Source organism: Cynoglossus semilaevis, chromosome 17, assembly GCF_000523025.1.
Source record: "Cynoglossus semilaevis isolate Cse_v1.0 chromosome 17, Cse_v1.0, whole genome shotgun sequence".
Lineage (NCBI taxonomy): Eukaryota > Metazoa > Chordata > Actinopteri > Pleuronectiformes > Cynoglossidae > Cynoglossus > Cynoglossus semilaevis.
Window position 1 is genome coordinate 1612838 of NC_024323.1, and position 23084 is coordinate 1635921.

The 23084-nt window shown below is 37.4% G+C and overlaps 3 protein-coding genes and 1 long non-coding RNA gene across 7 annotated transcripts in view; 2 read left to right on the top strand and 2 right to left on the bottom strand.

Annotated features, from left to right (window-relative positions):
- rmi2 (RecQ mediated genome instability 2) lies at positions 1 to 4349 on the top strand. The gene is made up of 3 exons (XM_008329281.3): positions 1 to 443; positions 2830 to 3082; positions 4224 to 4349. The coding sequence occupies exons 1-2, from the start codon at positions 170 to 172 to the stop codon at positions 3045 to 3047; spliced, it is 492 nt and encodes a 163-aa protein (XP_008327503.1). The 5' UTR covers positions 1 to 169; the 3' UTR covers positions 3048 to 3082; positions 4224 to 4349.
- On the bottom strand, positions 4072 to 18273 carry zc3h7a (zinc finger CCCH-type containing 7A). Of its 2 annotated transcripts, XM_017040546.2 has the most exons (24): positions 18120 to 18273; positions 14689 to 14792; positions 12410 to 12448; positions 11713 to 11752; positions 11410 to 11613; positions 10971 to 11129; positions 10749 to 10829; positions 10597 to 10650; positions 10468 to 10507; positions 10037 to 10374; positions 9318 to 9570; positions 9177 to 9205; positions 8939 to 9083; positions 8673 to 8831; positions 8309 to 8514; positions 7539 to 7639; positions 6677 to 6858; positions 6511 to 6581; positions 5870 to 6003; positions 5679 to 5784; positions 5472 to 5580; positions 5263 to 5396; positions 4786 to 4949; positions 4072 to 4698 (listed from the first exon to the last, which is right to left on the bottom strand). In XM_017040546.2, exons 2-24 carry the CDS (start codon positions 14754 to 14756, stop codon positions 4509 to 4511), a joined length of 3006 nt encoding a protein of 1001 aa, XP_016896035.1. In that variant the 5' UTR covers positions 14757 to 14792; positions 18120 to 18273; the 3' UTR covers positions 4072 to 4508. The 2 variants fall into 2 exon arrangements, with proteins under 2 accessions (XP_016896035.1, XP_024920606.1); XM_025064838.1 differs by lacking the exon at positions 12410 to 12448.
- Positions 15926 to 23084, top strand: part of pla2g10 (phospholipase A2 group X) — a 10511-nt gene continuing 3352 nt past the window's right edge. Inside the window, exons 1-3 of the mRNA XM_025064854.1 lie at positions 15926 to 16249; positions 21286 to 21372; positions 22499 to 22667. Of these exons, the coding sequence (XP_024920622.1) occupies positions 21336 to 21372; positions 22499 to 22667 (206 nt within the window). The 5' untranslated portion in view covers positions 15926 to 16249; positions 21286 to 21335. The remainder of the gene's footprint in view (positions 16250 to 21285; positions 21373 to 22498; positions 22668 to 23084) is intronic.
- Positions 18766 to 23084, bottom strand: part of LOC103392633 (uncharacterized) — a 21578-nt gene continuing 17259 nt past the window's right edge. For all 3 annotated transcript variants that reach the window (XR_522936.3, XR_003052537.1, XR_001761402.2), the window contains one exon: positions 18766 to 19978. This is a non-coding gene — a long non-coding RNA (uncharacterized LOC103392633). The remainder of the gene's footprint in view (positions 19979 to 23084) is intronic.

The following is a 23084-nucleotide window of genomic DNA, read 5'->3' on the forward strand; positions in this document are numbered from 1 at the left end:
CACTACCCGTGTACGTATTCTATCACTGCAGAATACGAAATGTCTCAAATAGGACTTTATTTTGAAAGTTGACGCCTAAATCACCGTCGTACTTCCGGATAAACATTTAGACTTCCGCTTGAGTGGCGGGACGCAGGTGACGTTGATTAATTCAAACAACTAGTCAGCAATGTCTACGTTGGAAACAACACGCGTAGAGAAGAAACGTCCACCGCCTGTCAAAGTTTTCTCCGCTCAGCTGAAGACGGCAGCCGTCAGCGGGGACGGCTGGGTGGTCAGACTGGACAGAGGTCGATCTTTGCCGGTGACGCTAGTGTGGATGCAGGGCACCGTGCTGGACGTGCAGCTGGAGCAGAACACCGTGCTGCTCATGGACGAAACTGGGACGTTTGCTGTCCAGGGAGTCAACAACATTCCTCGGGGGAAGCCGTGTTTGTCTCAAGGTAAGAAAACGAGAACGAAGCGGAAGTTTTAACGTCTACATATTTGTTTGTGTACTTGTTTTATATCTTTAGCTCAGACTGAATTTAGTTTCCTTGCTAATTAAAGTTACCGCAATTAACCAAATAGAAAAAAATTAATCTGCCATGGGGACAATTACGAAAAATGTATAATAAACCAGTTGCATGAGTACGCATAGAGTCGATTAGCACATATTGCTACTTTGATATAATTGCGGTCTTCAGCACACGGCTGCTGTCAATCAAAACTAATTAACTAATAATCGCAGTCAAGTCTATGAAGATTCTCGGTCATCCAGGTCATGGTCAAGTTAAAAAAGTTCTGTTAGGCAACTGGACGCGAATTTTGAATTTGAAGAAGACGTTTCACCTCTAATCCAAGAGGCTTCTGCAGTTCTAACTGGTGATGGGGAGTACAGCAGATATGTACTCTAGGTGTGAAAGAATAAAATAACCCCTCAAGGACAAAACACACTCCTTTGAGGACAACAATGTACACATTGTACATTGTTGTCAATGGGAAGTCAGATGGTTTCAGAGAGGGGTCAAAGAAGCCATTTAGGAACTATACCCAAAAGTTTCACACAACAAAGAGGCAGGTGACCGAAACCATTCTGTTGGGGACCACAATGACCTGTCAGACTCTTAAGTATTGTTTACACTTTCACAGTTGACCCCAAGGCCCCACCCACCAGGGTGGAGCTGAAGTAGCTTTATTCTTTCACACCAAGAGTATAAACAGTCCCCTCCAAAAGTATTGGAAAGGGCAATTCCTTTGTTTTTGTTGTATACTGAAGACATTTGGGTTTCAGATCAAAAGATTAATATGAGACAAAAGTTCAGAATTCCAGCTTTTATTTCATGGTATTGACATCCAGGTGTGTTAAACAACTCAGGACTGAGCCCCTTTTCTTTGTACCCACCCACATTTCAAGTGAGCAAAAGTATTGTAACAGAGACATTATTAACATAAATTAAAGTGAATAACATTTAATATTTGGTGGCATAACCCTTATTTGCAATAATAACTGCATTGAGCCTGCAACCTGACTTCACCAGGCTGTTGCATTCTTCATTTGAAATGCTGTTCCAGGCCTTTACTGCGGCCTCTTTCAGTTCTTGTTTGTTTCTGGGGGCTTATCCCTTCAGTCTTTTGTCTCATATGCATCTTTGTCTTCAGTTTATTTCAGTTCTTGTTTGTTTCTGGGGGCTTATCCCTTCAGTCTTTTGTCTCATATTCATCTTTTGATCTGAAACCCAAATGTCTTCAGTATACAACAAAAACAATTGCCCTTGCCGTTCCAATACTTTTGGAAGGGACTGTATCTGCTGTACTCCCCATCACCAATTAGAACTGAAGAAGCCTCTTGGATTAGAGGTGAAACGTCTTTTAGAAAACCCACGTCCAGTTGCCTAACAGAACTTTTTAAACTCAATCACAGTCAAGTTCAGCGGATCAAATAGGATTTTTCTGGCATTTTCCTAAGTGGCCTGCTATAGCAGAACATTAGAATAGAGAGCCTGCAAAATGTCAGTTATCAGACAGGGGAATGGTACAACAGATTTGTACCAATGTTAAATTCAAGAAAAGCAGATCATTTGGGACAACTATTACATCGCTAAACACTCTTCAAAGTTGACTAAAAAGATTAATTAAATTAACTGAGAAAAAAAATCTTTAATGTTATCCATTTGTCTGGCCTTAGGGCAGTGGTTCTCAATTATTTTGTCGTACACCCCCTCATCCCTCCCATTGGGGTCAAATGTTTTCACACCCTCGCCCCTGACCCACATCTTAGCAAATTGAAATACTATTAAGAATCTGATACCATGTATGTTTTTATCTGTACAACCCACTGTATGAGTTGCTGCCACCTAGTGGCTGGAGGCTTGTTATCATTCAAGCATTACAGCAGTGGTACACTTATGTCCAGCGTGCCATGTTCCATTTGAAGCCCCTCACGCCCTCTCCTGGCACCTCACTGTGCCCACACAGGGGGCCTGCCCCACTATTTGAGAAGCACTGCCTTTGGGTTTAGTGGTGACAGGGAAGTCTTCTCTGACAAGAGAAAACATCCTGGAAAAAATAGGTCTGGTAAAGGGATGGGGAGAATGATGTTATAGTTTGATTAGACCAGTGATTAACAACCTCTGTGGGACATCTATAATTTTTTGGGATGTGTTTTAGTTCTTGATTCATTGTTCACTACACTAATAAGAAGTTAAATTTATTTTGCTAACAAAACTAGTTTTACATTTTGAAATTATTGGTGAAAAAGTAGATAAGTTGCACTGAGGGCATCAATGGTTGTAAAATAGTAGCACTAAATTGTGTGTCTCACGTCTCGTTCCTTGTCCGCTCTTACAGGCAAGTATGTGATGGTGATGGGAGTCATCCAAGCCGTTTCCCCGGAGCCGGTCATCCGTGCCGTAAAGATGGCTGATCTGTCAGAGAAGACTGCCATTCACCGACAGATGTGGAAACTGGAAGTGGAGGAGCTACAGCATGTTCTCTGCTCACTGGCTGCTGGGATGGACGCTGCTCCGACCGTCATCTGTGCCACTGAAGAAAAACCTGCACAATGATCCCGTCTGGTTGATGTCTGCTGACGTTACATACAGTAAGCAGTAAATTTGTTTTCCTACTGACTTGAGTAAATATAGAGAGAAAAAAAAAAACAGATCATAATTTGAATCTTTTGCTATTGGTGCTTCTTCAACCTAAAGAAATTTGTAATAATTGCTTTTACGTAAGGATAATAAATTCAAATGTTTGTTTTTAACTTATTTTTAAAAATTTTAAAAATAAATTAAAAACATTTAAGCACCTAGCATCTTTACAACATTCTGCTGTATTCATAACAGACCTCTGCTACTGTTGCTGCATTTGTCACATATATATATATATATATATATATTTATATATATATATATATTTAATAACTTTTAGTAATATCAGAGTTAAGTCTAAGTTTCTTAAGTAATTTTAAGCTAAAATTCTGAGCTTAGCTTGAAGATATCTTCAAAATAGTTATTAGTCGTATAACTTTTAGTTATGGTGTTCAATTTGTCCACTTCTCAGCAAAGACAGTAGTGAGATCTGCTATGATGTACATCAAACTTTCAGCTATTTGCAATAGCATTTCTTTATTATTTAGAAATGCTATTGCAAGGCTTTTTGTGGTGTTGGTGGGATAATACACTATAAAATGCATGAACACTGTAAAGCAGGGGTGCCTTTTGAGCGAAATGTTAGCAATTTCTGACTAACTCACTTACAGTATGCATTGGCTTCATTTTCATAAATTTGTTTTAGATTTTTTGTGCTAACATTTAGTTTATTTGGCTACACTTTAAGCCAAACACTTTAAGTGTGGCTGAAAAATGGCCAAATAAACTAAATGTTAGCACAAAGAAAATCTAAAACAAATTTATGAAAATGAAGCCAATGCATACTGTAAGTGAGTTAGTCAGAAATTGCTAACATTTCGCTCAAAAGGCACCCCTGCTTTACAGTGTTCATGCATTTTATAGTGTATTATCCCACCATAACACTTTATAATAGTTTTTAACCACTGGTCAGAGGTGTGTAATCACAGTGGCTCAGACGCAGGTTAAAAAGAGCTTTATTTGCAATGATGTCTGTTACATTGGTAACACTATTAGAATGAGTTGACTTGAAAGAAATTACCTGTGTTGTGGGATTTAACTTGAAAGCAAGTGATTGGTACTACAAATTGCTAATGCAAAATTGTCTTTTAGGCAAACTGCTCGTGACTGTGATCCAGGACGCATCGCCATCTTCATCGTCACCTCAGAAATCCTGTCTCCAAGTCGGAACTCCATGTATGTAGTAACACCTGTGTAATTCTGATCAGGAAAAAAAAAGCCAAGCAGAAAGCTAGGCCTGAATGTTCTTGTTTCTTTTATTATTAGTAATTCTTGTCCTCAGGTTACTTCCTGTACACACCAAGGGTCAACCACGACTCGAGGGTGTTTAAAATACTGCATCTTTATCACGTGAGTGTCACAACTGTCATCATCTTATTAATAAATGTCTTTAAGCAGAAAACTGTATTTCCCAAAGTCATTGTCATTGGGTGCTATAAGATGGTCTTTCTTAGCTTTGGCAAGTTTCATCAAAAGAAATTCCCTACGTTCCATCCACTCCTTCAGCTCCTGCTCCCCGTGAGCCAGTTTGCAGAGGTCGTCCTCTGTGCACGTCCCCTTCAGAAACCTGTGGGGGGGAGAAGAAATACACCTATCATTACTATAATACTAGCAACAGAAATGGCCTATTAACTTTGACGACGTTATTTCAAACCTTTCGCAGACTTTGAAAGTGCCTGTAGGAAATCGGTACTGCCAGCAGTTCTGATCATCTTCGGAGTTGAAAACACGGTCTTTGTGTTTTTCTGACGTGATGTGCTGCTGCCACTGCTTCTCACTGTTGCAGTTTTTACCACACATCCAACAGTGATTGCCAGCCTGTGGAGGAAGAAAAAAAAAGGGGTGGGGGGTAGAGGGGGAGAGACACACTCTTATTTACACAGATGACTAATGACCATCTGTTCCTGAAACTGTCTAAAGCATTTTTACAAACAATCGCATTTACAGCAAGTGAGTGTTTAACTAACGCCTCTGCTGCTGTGCCTACTGCTGTAGAGAATGTAGCGTGCCCAAAACTAACATTTTGGAATTAATGCAACTTACATTTGTAAAAATGGCAAAACAGATTTAAAATTAATACTCTAAGTTTCATCCTATACTAAAGGTTCACAATCACTGGCGTAAAACTCACCACTTCTTCCGCGTAGTCTGTTGGCATGTGGATCTGTTTGCCATTCTCCCGGAAGGAGTTACTGGAGGTCTCCTCACCCCAGCCAGTCTTCTGAGCCTGCAGCCACTGCTCGTAAAGCTGATCCATATCTGGAACTGAGCGAAAGGCAGAAAATAAAATGACCATCCAACACATTAAAACAAATCAGTTCAGCAGAACTGAATACTTACTGTTGTGTTCCTTCATATAAGTCCAAAGATCTCTTTCTTCTCCGCTGTGCGCAAATGTGCAATTTCCGATGTACTGACACTTCTTCCCAGCTGTCACATGCATGCAAATCTGAGGGAGGGGAAGAGAGAGGCCGTGGTCAGCCACACTATAAAATTTGTTTTCAAAGCAAATGAGGCCATTTGAAGGCGTGTGACCATTTGACAAACCTCAAACTGTGCCGGGACTGGTTTTTTGGTCGGGAGTGGTCTGACAATAGTCCACTTTTTCCTTTCGTGGGAGCTCACAAGCACCACCCGTTTGTCCTTAGCCCACCTGAAACAACAGAGGAGTGCCTTCGTGAAGAACTGGACTTGCCATGATGAATGTAAGTTTGCAGGGATAACCTTGATGAACTCACGTGTGTCTGGCTTTGGCCGAGCAGTACTTCCTGTTTTTGTCAGCCTCGCTGAGTTGACCGTTTTTCCAGCACTGGCTGCAGACAAACATCATCTTCAGAGTCGGAGGCCCAAACCTTCTCTGTGCACTGGAAAGCTGTGGAAGACATTCAATGCAACATCGGTATAACAAATATCATAGGATCACAAAAATAAAGGGCATTGCCAGAAATTTGTATTGTCAAAATGGAGGTAACAAGTCAAAAAAAGGTTGGGAACCACTAATATAGTATAAAAAATGTAATCTCATAAGAGATAAAAATTCAACCAACCAACATTAAACCAATTTTTATGTATATGTGTAAATACTCAATAAAATCAAGTTTCTGTCATAAAAATGAGTTGTTTTAAAAAGGCTGTGGAGGAGCAGGCGCTCAAAGTCTGTCAACCTCCTTACAATATGGCAGTGGTTCTCAAACTTTTTCTGCAACCTTTAAAAGGACAGTTGTTTTCATAAAAGTAGCATAAAATACCCCATTTATATTACAAATGTTAATGGGACATTTTATTCTACTTCTATGAAAACAACTGTTAACAGGCAAGGCATAGTGCATATAGCGAAACCAAACAACTCTTAAACTGAATTAGACTCATGACAGCTTACCTGTCCTCCCTGCATTGAAGCTGCAGTCCAAAACTTCTTGGCCTCTCGTACAATATTTTCATGGGTGGTACCTACAGGTACAGAATATACGTGTTAAAATATGCTATTTACTCATATATTTACCAAAGTGTAAAAAAAACTGTTATTCAAACAAAGTTTTTTTTACCAAGCTTGTGCTGCATCATCCAGACCTTCAACTCGATGAGGCTGTGGGCATAAAAGCACTCGTCCTCCCTCACACAGCCGTACCGGACTTCGTGGCGACAGAGATCCAACTGACAATGTGGAGTCAGCGGTCGGACTTTGGAATACCTGACTTTGTTGTCCTTCAAGATGTGGACCAGGCATCTGTGGGACAAAACAACCGAAAGGAATATATGAGTGAACCCTCAAGGTTTTGGTGTGCTTTTAGTTTTTAATTCAAATGTTAGAATGTTTAATGTCAAGTAATCGCAACTGTAATCAAACATAATGAATCTAGATACATCAACATCCCTTAATATGACAAGAAAATCTTTTTCTTTATTAGGTAACAGGTAGATTCAGCAGGTTTGTGTTTCACACCTGTACACAAACTACAGTATTAACACCTTAATCTTATTAATTGCAAGATAGCTGTAGATTTACCGGAGTCAATCACGATAAGTCATTATAGTAAGTAAACACAATTAATCATGATTAATCCAGATAAATCAACATCGGAGAAAGGAAAACTTTACTGTGTAATTACTAGGCAAATAAAAGAAGGTCGATTTTTTTTATCTGTGACTATTCCAAATGATGGCATTAAAAATAAGGAAAAATGTAAAGAAAAGCGTAAATCAAAATTTAGCCTCAGAGCTTGTGAATTTTTAGCCATTACTGTTCTTGAGGGAAGCATGTAGATATTAATATTGATAGCTCTAGAGTCCCCTCTTGACCAAAGTGTTAATTCTGACAGCCTTACTTGAAACCCAAGTCTGAAATCTTCAAGCATTGTTAAATGTATATGCTCCAGTTTTAAATAAAGGTCATGTAGAAACACTTACTTGTGGTCCTCAAAGGGGTGCTTCGTCACTGGATGAGAGCAGATTGAAGGATCGTCTTTGTTGGTTTTGCTGATTATTCTCGGTTTGTGGTCGAAGCATACCTGTAAATCACAAAGAACTTTAACCTGGAAGTACTGACAAAAAACGCCACTTGACAAACATTGTTTTTACTCCAATCTATCTCCATATTCATATGAATGTAAATAAAGAATTGGGAAATACAACTGTGTTTTCACATATGTGACTAGAACTAGGAGTGCTTTTGTGATTGGTCTCCAATGACCTGACCAATCAGAGCAGCCATGACATTAACCAAAGTGGAACCAATCAGAGCAGCCATGACATTAACCAGAGTTTAGAGTAACCAAAATTTGGACTTAATATGTTGTCAGTTTTTGTATCATGCTTTTTTTTTCTTTTTTACAAAATTGTAACTTACATTATATAAAGTACTAAGAAAAAAACCCAGTGTGCACTTTATAAGCAGAGCCATATTAACACAACAACATTTAACAAATTTATTGTGCTACTATAAGCAGAGCCATATTAACACAACAAAATTTAACAAAGTTATTGTGTTGGAAATAGTAATTAGTTAGTTAGTTATTGATTACTGATTGCGACATATCCTCAACAATATTGCCAGCAACAGGCCTCTTCAGTTCAGTTGTTGTGAGAACATGCTCCTACTGCTGCTTCAGCTATAGCCACATCACCAGGACTTCTTATCTTAGTAAGACTTTCTTCAAAACATACGTGGCTTAACCTACCTCACACAGAAACATGAATATCCCACGATGCTCCTGTAAGACCTTGGGAACTGTCAGCCTGATATCCGGGTTGTGTCCAAAAGGATCAAAGAGCAATTCCCTGGATATGAATCCTTTCCGCTCCATAGTCCAAATGTCGATCTCTTCCTGGCAATATGCGAATGTGCAATGGCCAGGGTACAGACAGTCCTTCCCAACAGCCACCTCTGAAACAAAAATGTACTTTTAGCATTTATGACGGTTTCCTTTTTCCTGCAGGATTTATCGTCACAAAGCCAACACAACTAGATAATGATGCTTCATTTGTTGCTTAAAAGAGTAGAAAGATTACTTTTTTTTTTAGTCGAAGGTTTGAAAATGTTACCTTTGCAAATGTAATATGGTCCAACATATTGGGTTTTTGTAGGTCTGGGCCGAATGAGCTTCCACGTCTGGCCTGGCGAATGTTTAATTCTGCCGAGTAAAGCGTCTTTTTTGCATTTGTGCTCTTCTGTTTGATATGTGAAATCCAACACACCAGGCCCTGTGGGTATGAAATGGACACAGGGTAAATGGCACCAACCTCTCATTTCTATAAAATGACCAGAAAATTATAAAGTAAAGACAAGGTTTTAAAAAAAAAAAACTCACCAGTTCTGACAAAGCAGATTGCACATGCTTGTTTGAATTCATGCGTTTCCGCTAAAGGGTTTTTTGCTAAGTCCACAGTGGCAGGAGTACCCTTCATTTCAGGCATCCCAACAGCCATTCCCATTGGAGAATTTTTACTGTTTATCTGCATTTTAATTAAAAGATAAAATGTTATAAAACCTACATGTAAAAGCACCAAAATAAAAATTATTATTCAAATATAATTAATAATGAATACCTGTGGAAGGTAGGGGCAAGAAGCAAAACCTAAAAGAAAAAAAAGAAAATATATTTAGGTGTTTTTATCAGCTTTTTTTAAAGATGATTAATGTAAATGATACACCATATGAAAGCAATAGGTTATGTTTAGCTGAAATACCTGATTTATAGTCATTCATAGAGAGACTATCCAAAGAGTCCAACGGTTGGGACATAGCATCAAAAGTGTCCATGCCAAAATATGTACTCGTGCCTGATTTAGAGTACAGCGGAGGCAGAGTCACAGTGCACAGCTGGTTACCACTGTGGAGAAAAGGGTTGATGTGAGATGACATCAGGAATGGACTGGACATGGAGCTGCCCGAGGAAATACTGGTGGGCAGAGGAAGAGGCCCCTTCACTGTGGGGATATCCTAAAAAAAAAAAACAAAAAAAAAAAAACATGCGCATCACTTATAAAACTTTTTAAGAACTTTTTATTGACATTGTTGCTACCTTAGTTTAGGTTTCATTATTATTGATCAACTTTTAGCAACATTAGCTAATTGTAGCTTTCTTTACATACGGGGAGAATTTAATCTTTTTTTAAGGGCCAAATCTAGTATCTAGTCAGACAAAAACTTTTGCCTTCTATTTAAGCCCCGTCTTGGATATTACTTTGCAGTTGTAAAAACGGGCACAAACTATAAAATGTTTTTCAGCAATTAAAAAGGGAATGCATCTATTAGCTACTGTGTATTTGTGTGTGTATTGTTCAAGGGGGTTAACCATAATTTTGATCCAAAGTTTCAGCATTATTTAGAACATTAAAAACGAAGGAATTTCAAAATATTTTGTCATTCACTCAAACATTCAAAATCTGTTTATTTCCTCACTCACCATGTTAAGTTCAGGCTCAGGCTCAGCTTGGTCCAGCAGATCATCTAGGTCGTTCCCGATAATGTCTGTGTCAAAATCTTGACTGGTTTCAAGTATTGGGCAAGGGTTAACTGTTCTGCACCCGTTAACATATGTGAGTGCGGGGAGGCCGACTGAAGTGTTCACAGACACCGGCAGAGAAAGTGACTCGAATCCCAGAGGTTCTGAAGGCATCACAGACGCAATACTGTTGTTGTGAGGAAATTCTTCTACTGCTGTTTCATTTACAGGCACATCACCACCAGAGGGAGCTTCAATAGGAGCCATAACATTGTCATCCTGGTTATCCTTAAGCATTTCTTAAAAAACAAAACAGAAGATGAGTTACTTTTTACCCTGATCTAATGTGTTGTTTATCAAAAAAAAAAAAATAAAAAAAAATAAAAACGTACCAACTTCTATGTCTTCAACTGAGGCAGAGCCATTAGGCAGCTAATAAAAATAAATTCATATATTAGGACCACAAATAATACATTTTGTGTATTTTATAATAAACTTTTTTTAAATTATGTTTTTCTCACTTTATCAAATGATGCATCTTGATAATTTGATCCTCGCAAAACATTTAAGGAAGGCTGGTAAAAACATTAAAAAAAATTTGTAACTAATACACTTTGACATTTGTTTAATTGGATTATGTTTGGCAAATTTGTGCTTATTTCTTGAAACCTACCTTGCTTCTTACATAAGCTTTACGGATTTTCAAGCCCAAAATTTTGGCAAGGTCCTGAGTCAGTTGTGTGACACTGGGATCCTGGGGCAAAAAAATACATATATATATATATATTATTTATTTTTTAAATAAGTAAATGCATTTTTTATTGACTTTTCTGTACATGTGGTCTGTTGGTCTTTATTTTTTTTTTTAAACATGATGATTGATGGTGCACATTACCTGGGGCACTACTAAAGAACATTTGGCAACAGTCTCATAGGCCTCTTGATGTCTCCCCATCTCCTTTAAAGATTTGGCTTTTCTGTACAAGGCTTTATAATTCCCACTGTTCAAATGAAGAGCTTTTTCACAGTCTTCTAATGCTTGGTCATATAAACCCTAAAAAAACAAAAAACAGATGGGATTGTGGTCAGAAATCTGCTCGCAGTTGTTTGTTTTGCGAGGCTGGTTTACTAACTTGTACATGAAACTAGATCTAGATTTTCATATACTGCTAACTTGTACATGAAACTAGATCTAGAATTTCATATATTTCCAAGACAAGTGATGTATATAGAAGCAAAACGACACAACATTACTTCATGATTCCCATCACATTAGATGGAATGGGAATCCTGAGGTGAAAATGAAAGAGTTTTAGATGTAAGTGGCGACTTACTGGAACAACATTCAAATATGCTGCGGCTCGATTTGCATACAGCTTTTCCAACAAACCAGTTGGAACGCAGATTTCCTCAGAGTCTGCATACTCTGCTATACTCAGTGCTTCTGTGTACATCTCAATGGATTTTGTCCAGTCCCCTTCTTTGTACACGTCATTCCCTTCTCCGAATAGATTCCACACAAGGTCCTTAATGAATACCTAGAAATACAACAAAAACAATAACAAGAATGGAGTCATTTGGGTGCTATAAGCTTCTTACAACAATTTGCTGAATTTAAAAAACGCTTCATAATTTACCTCATACTGCTCTTGGCTTCCAGGATAAGGAAGAGTTGATCTAAAAGAACACAAAATAAGAGTTATGTCATATCAAAATGTCAACTGGGCCGAAACTGGGAAAAAACTAAATATGGGAGTCGGGTAATAATTTCATGTCTACGGTACAAGTAGCATAGGTGGTACTTGGCGACATCCTATGACAATCAGGATTATGAATGACACTTGGGTTTTAAATTACATTTTTATACAAATTATACACCTGTTATATATTATAATTTGCTGTATTTAATATCAGCTTAATGCTAATAGTTGCTTAAACCATTATCACTGTCACAAAAAGTACATGTAATGAAATTAAATAACCCTATCAATTAGTTAGGCATGTGACGCCACCTAGTGCACGATGATTTGATTATTCTGCCTGTCACTGCATAGAGGAAAAACTATTTGCAGTAAATAAATAATAGTTTTCAGACCATGTCATTTCCCCTAAATAACAAGATCTGTCTTTATGCTTGGTGTGAAGTGCAATTAGCTACTTTGTGTCCATAAGGATTGTTTTTTGGTTGCCAAAGGCGAAACAAGATAGTGTACAACCTTCTGGTGCGGCAGTAGGGTTAGACAAAACATTATTTAAGATTATTATTGTTTGAGAAGATTATGTTTTCTGTCCAATAACTTTAATTCAAGTACGTTTAGAGGACAACAAACTTGCCTAACTGAACAGCTTGGTGGAACCACAGATTGCTGTCTCCTGTGAGAGACACAGTTGGTTAAAAATCAGCTGGGAAATAATTACTTAATACAACATTTGCTTCTGCTACAAAACCAAGGTCATCACCAAGAGGAACATTTGTTTAGTTTCGTTTTTGATACAGTGTTATGACTTAATAAAGAATCTTAAGAATTCTATTGTAACTGGGGGAACATTTGGGTCCTTGGAAACATTTGTAACAGAATACACTGTTTCCACTCTGTAACTGGTTCAGAGCTGCAGCAGATGCTCCACATTAGTCTACCTGCAACGGGCTGCCCCTTGCAGGTGCCAAGTATGTGGTTCTTTTGGGAATTGAACCCAGGACTACCTGTTCTCTGTTTCTGAGGCAGGCTAGCTGAACTTGATATTCAACAGTGGCTCCTATCATTACCTAATTTTCAACAGCATCATCCTTGATGTTGCTAATCTACACTCTACAACAATACATTTACATACACTTTTTTTCCATAGTATTCATAGCATATACATGGGAATATCGCAACTTGTTATAAAAATAAGCCAGTTCATTTGTTAACAAAAACTCTGTGGAGATCCTCTATGCAAAAATGAAGAGAGTTGAATCTCGACTCAGACTCAGCTAAACAGTGGACAACAAAAAAAAAGTGTCTTACATTTGAATAATGAACTCACAATCGAAATGCTGTGTGATTGTCTTACTAAGGTTTGATAGGTTTCATCAAGTACATGGCTTTTGCACAAAAGAGGAAGCAAGAAGTGTCAAAACAGGAGCTGCGATGGTTAGTCTGCATTGAGGATGATTGGAATTCTGCATTTTGTTGGAAGCGTTTAAAAGACTCTTTTAAACTAATGTGAAAACTCAATTGTTACACTGCTACGGACAGGAAATTTGTTTTTTTTTCTTGGCCGGAAATAGACTGTTGAGACACTATTTTTTGTTTTTTTTTTCTGGTATGGCTTCAGAAACAATACAAAGATAGAACAGACGTTCATCTTTGTATGACGCATGAATACAAAATACCATCGTTAGGTTACATTGCTGGTATAACAAAAATAATCTGCTGACTCAAAGACAGAGGGTTCATTAAAAGAGAAATACATGATGCAAGATTAACCAATCATTACTGCACTGTGTTGTCATTAGAGGTGAACAAAGTGTTTTTATCCTCCCTAGTGAGACACACCTCAGCAACCATGAAGTTAAAGTTTTATGTCAAAAACAGGATCAAACTAATCATTCCAAAATAAGAATCCATAGGACTTTAAATATTATTAGTGCAATTAAGTAGTTTACTTTTTTATTTACTGGATGGGTGTTTTAAGAAAACTCTTTTATGTGATATTTTTTTGCCAAATTTCAAACTTCTGACTAAAATTAGTCAATTGATTTCAATGTTTCATTGGGTTGTTCATTTCCTGTGTTTTTTACACAACCTCTCTCTGTTTTCTGAGGTTTGGATCAAAACTATTAGACACATTTTTAGCCGTTTTAAGACCAACTATAAGTTATGTTTGACCAATTTTCTTAGCATATCTATTTTTGCACTTTTTCATCTTTTGATCATGTTGGTTGACCATTTCCAGGCTAACTTTTAAAATATCTCTGTGGCTTTATTTAAGTGTATATTTGGACTAGATCTACTGATCTAATACTTAAGATCAGTATCAGTGTGATACTGATTAAAGTTTCAAGATCCAACACTGAAAAAAAATAGCTTCAGCCTATCCAATCTGACAATAACAATCTGACACCTAAGCCCAAAAACTTAATTTTGGTTAACTTGATTTTGTGGGACATGTCGTAAACAGGGACGCTATTGCCTCATTCACAGCAGCCAGCAGCATAGTAGAGGAGAAAAGAAAGAATTGGATTGACATCGCACCATATTTGAAGATTTTCCAAGTTGCAGTATCGGACATGAAAACGTTGTTTATAACCATCCCTAATTTGGATTACCTTCAGTTTCTTCTTGGAATAAATGTTGTTGTTTTTTTTTATTAAAGTTAGTTGCAGATTACCTTCAGTTTCTTCTTGGAATAAAAGTTGTTGGGTTTTTTTTTAAATTAAAGTTAGTTGCAATGACAATAAAGACCATAAAATAAAAATAAATTTGCTTTTGACAAAATGACTGTAGTAATCAGTCAGATCAAACAAATCAGTTCTTTTTACACAAGTTTGCTTTGCTGACTGTTGCCTGGATGTTTACCTGACATACACAAACAAGGACTGACCCCAGGACAAACATGATGACACTTACTGAATAAACTGCAAGCCCTTCTGGATCTCCTGCCATCGACTCCTCCTGTCTTGACACGCTTTGGACATGTTTGCGTGTTTTAAAATCCACTCCTTTGTCAGCACCTGAGATGAAAACATACAAACAAATTTAAATTAATTGCACTGGCATTGAAAGGAACCATTAAAATGCAAGCTGAGTGTTGTTATTTTTTATTTTTTTGCCACTATTATTATCCACACGTGCCTCTTTCTTCGTAGTGGCCCTTTTCTTCAACTTCGGCCTTATCATGCATTTCTTTTCTTTTTCTTTCATTCTTTTTTCTCTTTTCACTAACAGAGAGATTGAGCACCAGCTCATAGTTGCCAAGCATTAACTTCCCGTTTCTTACCACACAAAGAATTATTTCCTAACCAAATCAAATGCTAATGTTGCTCAATCAAAATGCATCTGCTAACTTTGAGTAACTCAGTGCTATTCCAAGAAATACAATCATATTCCTGAAATGCAACATTCCCCATTGAGACATGAGCTAGAGTCAAAACAATGGGTGGAGAATAGACTTTCAGATTTTAGTTTAGTTTAATCACAATAAACCGAACATTAATCTTTTTTTTTAAACTGCAGTCCAGTTTTGCATAGGGTTATATGGAGAGCAAAGATGAAAGGGGGATTTTTTTTTGTTTACCTGAACACAAATGTGAAAAGATAAAAGGAAAGCACGGCATAAAGGCAAGTCTAATTAGAAGAACAATATTAATGTACCAACCTTCTGATGCATATTGCACAAAGGAACTATTTTTCAGAGGTGTTATTTACTATACAACCTGTCGCACTAATAAAGCCTAAACGAATGCTGGAGAATTAGTCTACTTTTTAACATTACAATCCAACAAATTTTGCCCTTTAAGAAAAAAGGGGCAAAAGTAAAAAAAAATACTTGTATGCAAATATGGTTATTTAAATGATGCATCATACAGGTAAAAGTATGGACAACGACAAAAACCAACTGAACACATCATCTTTTTTTAAAGGCAATACAAGGTATTTAATAATGTCCTGTAAAGCTTCAGGATTACAAAAAAATATTTTGTTGCCGTAGCAGTTAATAGTTGCACTAACAAATCAAATACACACTTGATTGCTCCTACTTTACAGAGTTTTACAAAATTCTGGTCTTTTCTGCTTTAGCCGAGCACCTACAAAGCCAGCTCAACCATACCTGACTATACCTGCTTTAGCCGAGCACCTACAAAGCCACCTGACTATAGTACTATACTTAGTGCAGCAACTGTACGTGTGTAAATTGTTAAAAGGTTGCATTTGACACAAGTTAGTGGAGGGGCTGACGAAACGAGACGGTGATGGTAAAGGGAAACATCTAAAAGAAGGTTAAAAAACGTTTTAGTGCAGTACACCTTTGATCCCATGCATTTCTAAGTAGTATGTCTAAATCGACGCAGGGCTATTTTTTTTTTTATTATTATTATTATAGTTGTAATTTCATTGGCCAGCTTTGCTTCATCACCATCAACTTTTGATGAGATAACTACAGGGGGTTCTCGTCCTACGGCAATTCAAGGTAATGTCGTCATCTCCCATAAATCTATCTTCCATAATTTATTTTTACATCATTCTTTTGCTATTAAAGAATAGTAGACACAGTTTTGATGTTTTCTGATATATAAAACTAGGTGGTTCTTGTAAATGACTAGATTTAAAAGAAGTGGACAGATCAATTGCTGCTGTAAGATTTGGTTGCAAAATGAGGCCACAGAAAAACACTAACACTGTCCAACTGGAAAATAACCAGATAATCATATCACCAGAGCCAGGCTGTTTAGTGTTTGGTTTACTGTTGTGTAATATCTTTGGTGAAACTTTTCCATGGCCTTCTAGAGGATGTATCTAATTTCTGAAAGAACACCTAAAACATGTTTATAAAGTTAGGGAAAAAAATTTCCACAGATCTAAATTCCTACCAAATTACTGCCAAAACCAGCAGAGCATTTATGGTATTTTTTCATGACCAAATTGAGAGCTTCAGTTTTTATACAGCAGCTATTGACATCCTCCGATGCTTAACCAAAAAGAGGTAAATGACAAGTGAGTTTGTGAGCACAACAGATCAAAACAAATACAAAAAGTTATTTTCCCAACCAACAGGAAGGAAACTACGTAAAATGTTTTGATATTGGGTATGTTTCTTTATACGCATAGCTTTTTAATATCGTGGCAGGTTTTTTTTTAATCAAATCAGCCTTTTGAGTTTTAATGCCTATAAGTCTCTGCGTTTGTGTGGTAAGGAGCTTCCCTTTTGAAGCTTTACTAAAATTAAATTAGCGTGTGCCAGTTTGGGTTGGGCACATTTCTCATACCTAACACCTAATGACACCATTCACTGAATCACAATTTATTTTTCTTCTTTTTTACTAGTTATTGCTGTAAATAAAAATAGTCACAAGCATTATAGAAATCCCCAAACACACAGTGAGCATATATTCCTTGTTGTTACTTAAACAGGTTCTGCTGTCAAGTACAGTAATTTGTCACAAGTATAAATAACAATATTGTGTTTTAATGCTTCCGCGTCATCACATGAAGTGTGGAACAGAAAAATAAACTATTTAAACGTCAACAAGTTTGAACGTCACACAGTTATTCGCAATAGGTACAACTTTATGTCGCAGAAATTGCATGAAGAAACTATAAAAGATGTATGTGTTTGTTATGACTGTCAAAAAGTTCATGTGATGACGACAAAGTTGTGATGTGTTTTCTACAAAATAAATACCAAGAGTGACATTGAAATTGTTTTTTATATTGTTAACTGCACAAACAAGTAAATACGGCAGCTTTTTTTTAACCTGCTGTTCTTTAGCATTACTTATGAAACTATATATTTTCAGATATACGCCTATGTTCTATAACGGCAAACATTGTAGCAATTCCGTGTTAGCATCAGGAAGGCGCGTAAGTCAGACTTTTCACAAGCGTAAAAACATTAACCTCTTAAAATTACGTTGACACGGACAAAAATAAACAAACCATACAATATTATGACGACAACAGCCCCATCGTTCAAATGCGCAATAACGAGTTGAAAAAACAGTAAAGACGTAGCATTTAGTGCACGTGTGTTATAAACGTTAAGACGTGTCGTTTGTGCTTCGGTTGATAGCAAAGGTAAACCGAACGTCACTTTGTCCAGCAACAACAATTACATGTTTCTGACACTGGGTTACACAAGCAGTCTTCGGCATCTCCAATTTTTTAAACGACCATGTTAAGCAGAAGCAGCCTCAATCTCAGAGTAAAGGCATGTCCAAGTTTAGTAAAAACTAGTTCCTCCCAACGCAAACAATAGCGATCTATACATATTCGGCTTCATGTTTTGTTTAGACCCGAAAATTATGTTCGCAGAGCAAGTGGCGACAATCGTATATACTCACATGAATGGGTACTTAGTCCGAGCACATCTTCAGATCGGTTTCTGAAAGGAAGTTACCGTTTATACGTCAAAACAAAAAAATAATAACTTAGCGAGATAAGTGTGTTGCTGAAGGCCGCGCTTTCATTACTCTTCTACTACGCTGAAAAACCAGCACAGTATCCAGCCTCATCGCCGCATTGCTGCCCCCTGCAGTCAGGGGTTGGACACTACAGTATCCCACAGACAAAACAGAACTGTTTACAGAACAATTACACCAAGCACCGTATCACAACGACGTGAATTGTTTCTTTCTCTTTTTTTCTTACATCCGACTGAGCCTATAAAACAAACGTTTATGTCACTGAATAATAATATACATATTACTGAGCCTATAAAACAAACGTTTATGTAAAAGAAAGAGACTAATCTCCCAGATCCTGATTAATTCTATTTCTTTGAATAGATAGAAAATTCCATTTTAAAATGTATTCATGTTGCTGCTTTAAAATTAATGTTTTTATATCCGTAAAACGGCTAGATCTTTGGAGTGAACACCAGTGACTCTAATTAGCAAAGACTGGTCACTGAATAATAATATACATATATATTTATTTATACCAAATTATATTAATGTACATTATTCCAATAGCATTTCTATTTTTGTTTTAATGCAATCAAACTAATAAAAATGATATCCTCCATGTGTTAGGGTTAGGGCAGTCACATGTGCAAGAGCAGCAAGGAAAAATTACATTAACAAAGGGAAATTACATGAATTAGTTAATTATACATGCCCTGAACCCACAGTTGTTCAGAATCACATGGTCACCTGTAGTCAATTTAGCATTAATAATTAACCTATATTTATTGCCCTGCAATGCATTTCCAATCTCAGGAATACAAATGCTCCCTTTTTTATTCGAGCTTCACAGTGACATCACATTGTCATTCGGGGTGGATTCATCTTGATATGATCTTTATGTTGGCTGTTTGCTTTGTCAAAGTGGATTGGCCGGGTGGAGACGTACGAGGGATGCATCCGCTGATGCAGTGCAGTCACCGTGGCAGATGTAATAACAGTCGGGATGCAGTGTTTATCTCGCAGAGTGCAGAACAATGAGTGTGGAACTAAATCGTACACCAGGAAAAAGAAAAAAAAGGGCAGTGAACATACCCTCTGTTATCACAACCAGGACCACATGTCTTTTGTGATTCAGCTGTCCTGACATTATCACATTATGGATGACAGTGAAGTGCAGTGTGGCGGAGCAGAAAATATACCTTCAAAGACCATAATAGAAAGATGGAAAACAAAGATATGACAGGGTTCTTACAGTCGATCCATTCCTGGATCAATGCTGCAATTTGTCAAACGAACAGCCTTGGCACTGAAACGTTATTGAAAAAAAAAGCTCAACAAAGGCTCTTTATTCCCAAGAGACTAAAACAGGCTAAATCCCCCAGAAACTACTTTTACAGGAGTGCAGCAGAACAAATATTCCCAAGCTTTCTTGAGCCATCATGGTATTGAGGATAAGCCTGTTGAAAATAAATGATATGAACAAAAGAAAAAAACAAGTTTATAGTCACAAAAAATACAACTTACAATAATGCTTCAGTAAGTCATACCAATTGTATGCACTGCTCCTGAAAAAAAAAATGAAATGTTTCCTGACTGCTGAAGGCAAGGCAGCACATTCTGAGGATGGGATTTGGAAACCTGTGGTTCATGGATTTGGTCCAAAATGAAGAAGAACAGAACAAATAGAATCAGAAAGAGCTTTTACCTCAAACTTCGGCCTCCACGCCTGAACGTAAAATGAGTTTGACACCGCTGACCTAGGATCTGACCTTGCTTACATATTTGGTACATGGCATCTAAAAAAACCCAAACAAAAATAACCCGTCAGTCTTTATTGCTGTACACATAGAAACAGACTGCTAAAAGCTATACTTAATACCCTTTTAATGGTCTCCATTAACTTTAATCCATTCTATATTCTATTCCACTCACCCTCACTGTACACAGTGTACGGCCACAACAACAATCTTATTCTCTTCTACCCTGTGGGTGCAGTAAATGGTTGTGAGAGTGATGACGATGATAGCTATAGTCTGTCCTGAGTGTTTGATCATGACGATGCAGACCCTCTGCTGTTTTTATTACAGTGACAGATTTATTTACAGAAGAAGAAAACTGCTGGGAGTGGACCTCCAGATTATACAGGAAAAGCTATATTTAGTTTGATTACCACCATAATCAACTCTGGCTGTATTTGCCTTGTAAGAAATGAAGTCATGCCTTATTGTTTAGACAATGACAGAACCGCACTCTGTTCTGTGTTAGACGCCTTTGTTCTGAGGTTTTCGGATAGTATAGTCTCCAGAGGGGATCAGTAATGCATTTATCTTTATGTGAGAGAGTATTCTGCTCTCAAATCAAATCCATTTGTGAAGGCTGACATTTCCTAGTTATCCAAACACTTCTTAGAAATGTATCATTAATGTAGAATACCTACTAGTTTTTGCTGCTGAAATAAATTGAGAAGAAGAAGAATCTAAATTATTTTATGTTTTTGCTTAGATTTCTTAATATTACTAAATGTTTTTTCTCTAAAGTCTGAGGTCAAATTTGCATCTAGAAAATGCAGACATGTACATTATGTAGGTATATTGTTATTTTCTTTTTATTCTGTAATTTATTTAGAATGATTTTTATATAATTAATTTTTAAATTTTTTTATATCATATTATAAATATTTTTCTGTATTTATTTGTACCATGGTGTTTTTGTAGTACTTGATTAGGGCCCCGTTAATTACATGCATTCTGACAACTTAAAAAATGTGTTAAATCCGAGAATCCTAGCAGAAAATTGAATAATAATCTAAAAAAATATTCTCAACATATCAAAAAACAATGTACTAATTCCACGAAAACACTTATGTGAGAGTTTAAAATATTTCTCATGTGTTGGGGTTAAAGTCAGATTTCTGATTTCACCCATACTTACGCTTCATGGCCTTCTGGTAGCTACAGATTGTATCCGACAGAGGGCGCCAAAGTTCTAAAAAGTAGGGTTAGCGCGTGGCCAAACACTGATGCTTAGGAGACGTGTTTTTAAAAAAAGCTTCACACTTCTGCTCCTGACACTTCACTCACTTCACTTCACTCACTTCACGCAGAGTGGAGGTGAGCGGCACTTGGTGAGGAGCTGAACTGCCTGGTTCGTGTCATGGCTACGCTTCACCGGCTGCTCCTGCTGTTGTCTGGTAAGTTTATTATTTCCTCTGACTATGGAAAAGTGCACAGAAGGGAGTCCGTGGAGGCATCAGCGCTGGGGGAAAAGTGCTGCTGTTTTTGTTTATGGCAGTTCAGTGAGAGTGTTATTCTCCGGCGGAAAGTCAACGACATAAATGTTATTATTCTTACATAAAATAGCATTTACTTCCTCATTACTTCAATCCTGGAGCTGTAAAGTGAGTGAGTGCCTTTGTTGCATGAAGTTTATTCACTTTTGAAACGGTTTAGTAGTCAGCCTGGGCAGACACAAGCCGTTTGGCTAATAATGTTCCAGAAATGTCTACTTTTTCACACTGTATGGATATCATTTATGAAACACATGTATTTGTTAAGGACTTAGGGCAGGTTGTTTTTTCAAATGTATTCTTTACTTGCCAGTTGTAATCTATTAAAGACAGAGCAGAATCTACTGGGTCTTCCAAGTTAATCAAAAACACAAAAATGTTTGACAGGCCCTGAATCTTCAAATCATTTACACATATTTACTCATCAAGATAGACGACTACAAATGACAACAAGCCCGCATAACTGAAGTGCTATCTATCAAACTAAATTTGACACATTAACGTGCTTAGACGTTCTATTGTACTATATGTTTTTTGTGTAAATATGAATTTTTTTTCCCTTGAAACATATTCTCTAAAAATGAACAGTGCTCTATCAGGGGTCCCCAATCCCTGGTTCGGGGACCAGTGCCTGTCTGCAGGTCATTTGGTACTGGGCCGCACTGGTATATAAAAATAAGGTTGGGGACTGCTACTCTATGATGATGATGATACTGATCTTTGTTAATTATATGTTTTGTAAAACGTTTGCACTATTTTCCTTTTTCATGTGCTTTGTATTGTTTATAGGGGTTTGCAGACAGAGTCAAAACTGGTTTGACGAGGTCTTTCAGAACTTCAATGTTATAAACATTTAACGTAACTTTTTCAAAGACTCTGAACACTTTCCGGATTATGTTAATGTAATTAAGCTACTTCCGAATAGAGACAATACAAGTCTGAAAATACACAGGCAAATAAAAAGAGATTTTTTTTGCAAATGCAGTGTTTGACTTGTGCGTCCTCTCATGTTTCTGTTTGCTCTTTGCAGTGGTTACAGCTGCAGTGGCAACACGCAAATCCCTGCGGGTGAAGAGAGGATTAATGGAGCTCGCAGGCATGATAAAATGCAGCACGCACAACAGTGCCTTAGACTACATGTTGTACGGATGCTACTGTGGCCTGGGTGGTCAAGGAATGCCAAAAGACCAGACGGATCGGTAAGGCAGCACTTTAAAATCATACTTCTGTCAAATCTGAGCTGTGTCTGAATATCTAATGATACGCTAAATGAAAACGAGTTATATTTGGGCATCCTGTGAGTTATATATATATTTCAGCGGGCTGTAGTGGTGTTCTGCCCTTCGAATCAGGGACGGGTGCGTGTTCATTATTTCCCGCGTCCACATGTTTCTGTATTCTTGACGAGTCAGCTCTACCACAAATGGGACAGAAGGAGGGAATGGTGGCCAAATCCATCCGGCTAAATGTGTCCAGCTGTTCTTTTAAAATTACCCTAAAAATTCCACACCCACATTCTAATCGCCACCTTTTGCTTTTCCCTCCTCGCCGCAAGACATCGAAGCCCCACAAACAAAGTGACTGTTAAGTATCTGCTGTGAAATCTCCCTCCCTTT

What these genes read in the sequence shown, in the direction of transcription:
- rmi2 (XM_008329281.3), top strand. Translation starts at nt 170, where the DNA reads ATGTCTACGTTGGAAACAACACGCGTAGAGAAGAAACGTCCACCGCCT. An exon ending in GAAGCCGTGTTTGTCTCAAG is followed by an intron (nt 444 to 2,829) that starts GTAAGAAAACGA and finishes CCGCTCTTACAG; the next exon opens with GCAAGTATGTGATGGTGATG.
- zc3h7a (XM_017040546.2), bottom strand. Translation starts at nt 14,756, where the DNA reads ATGTCCAAAGCGTGTCAAGACAGGAGGAGTCGATGGCAGGAGATCCAG. An exon ending in AAGATGCATCATTTGATAAA is followed by an intron (nt 10,508 to 10,596) that starts GTGAGAAAAACA and finishes TATTTTTATTAG; the next exon opens with CTGCCTAATGGCTCTGCCTC. An exon ending in CTTCAATGCAGGGAGGACAG is followed by an intron (nt 6,004 to 6,510) that starts GTAAGCTGTCAT and finishes TGTCTTCCACAG; the next exon opens with CTTTCCAGTGCACAGAGAAG.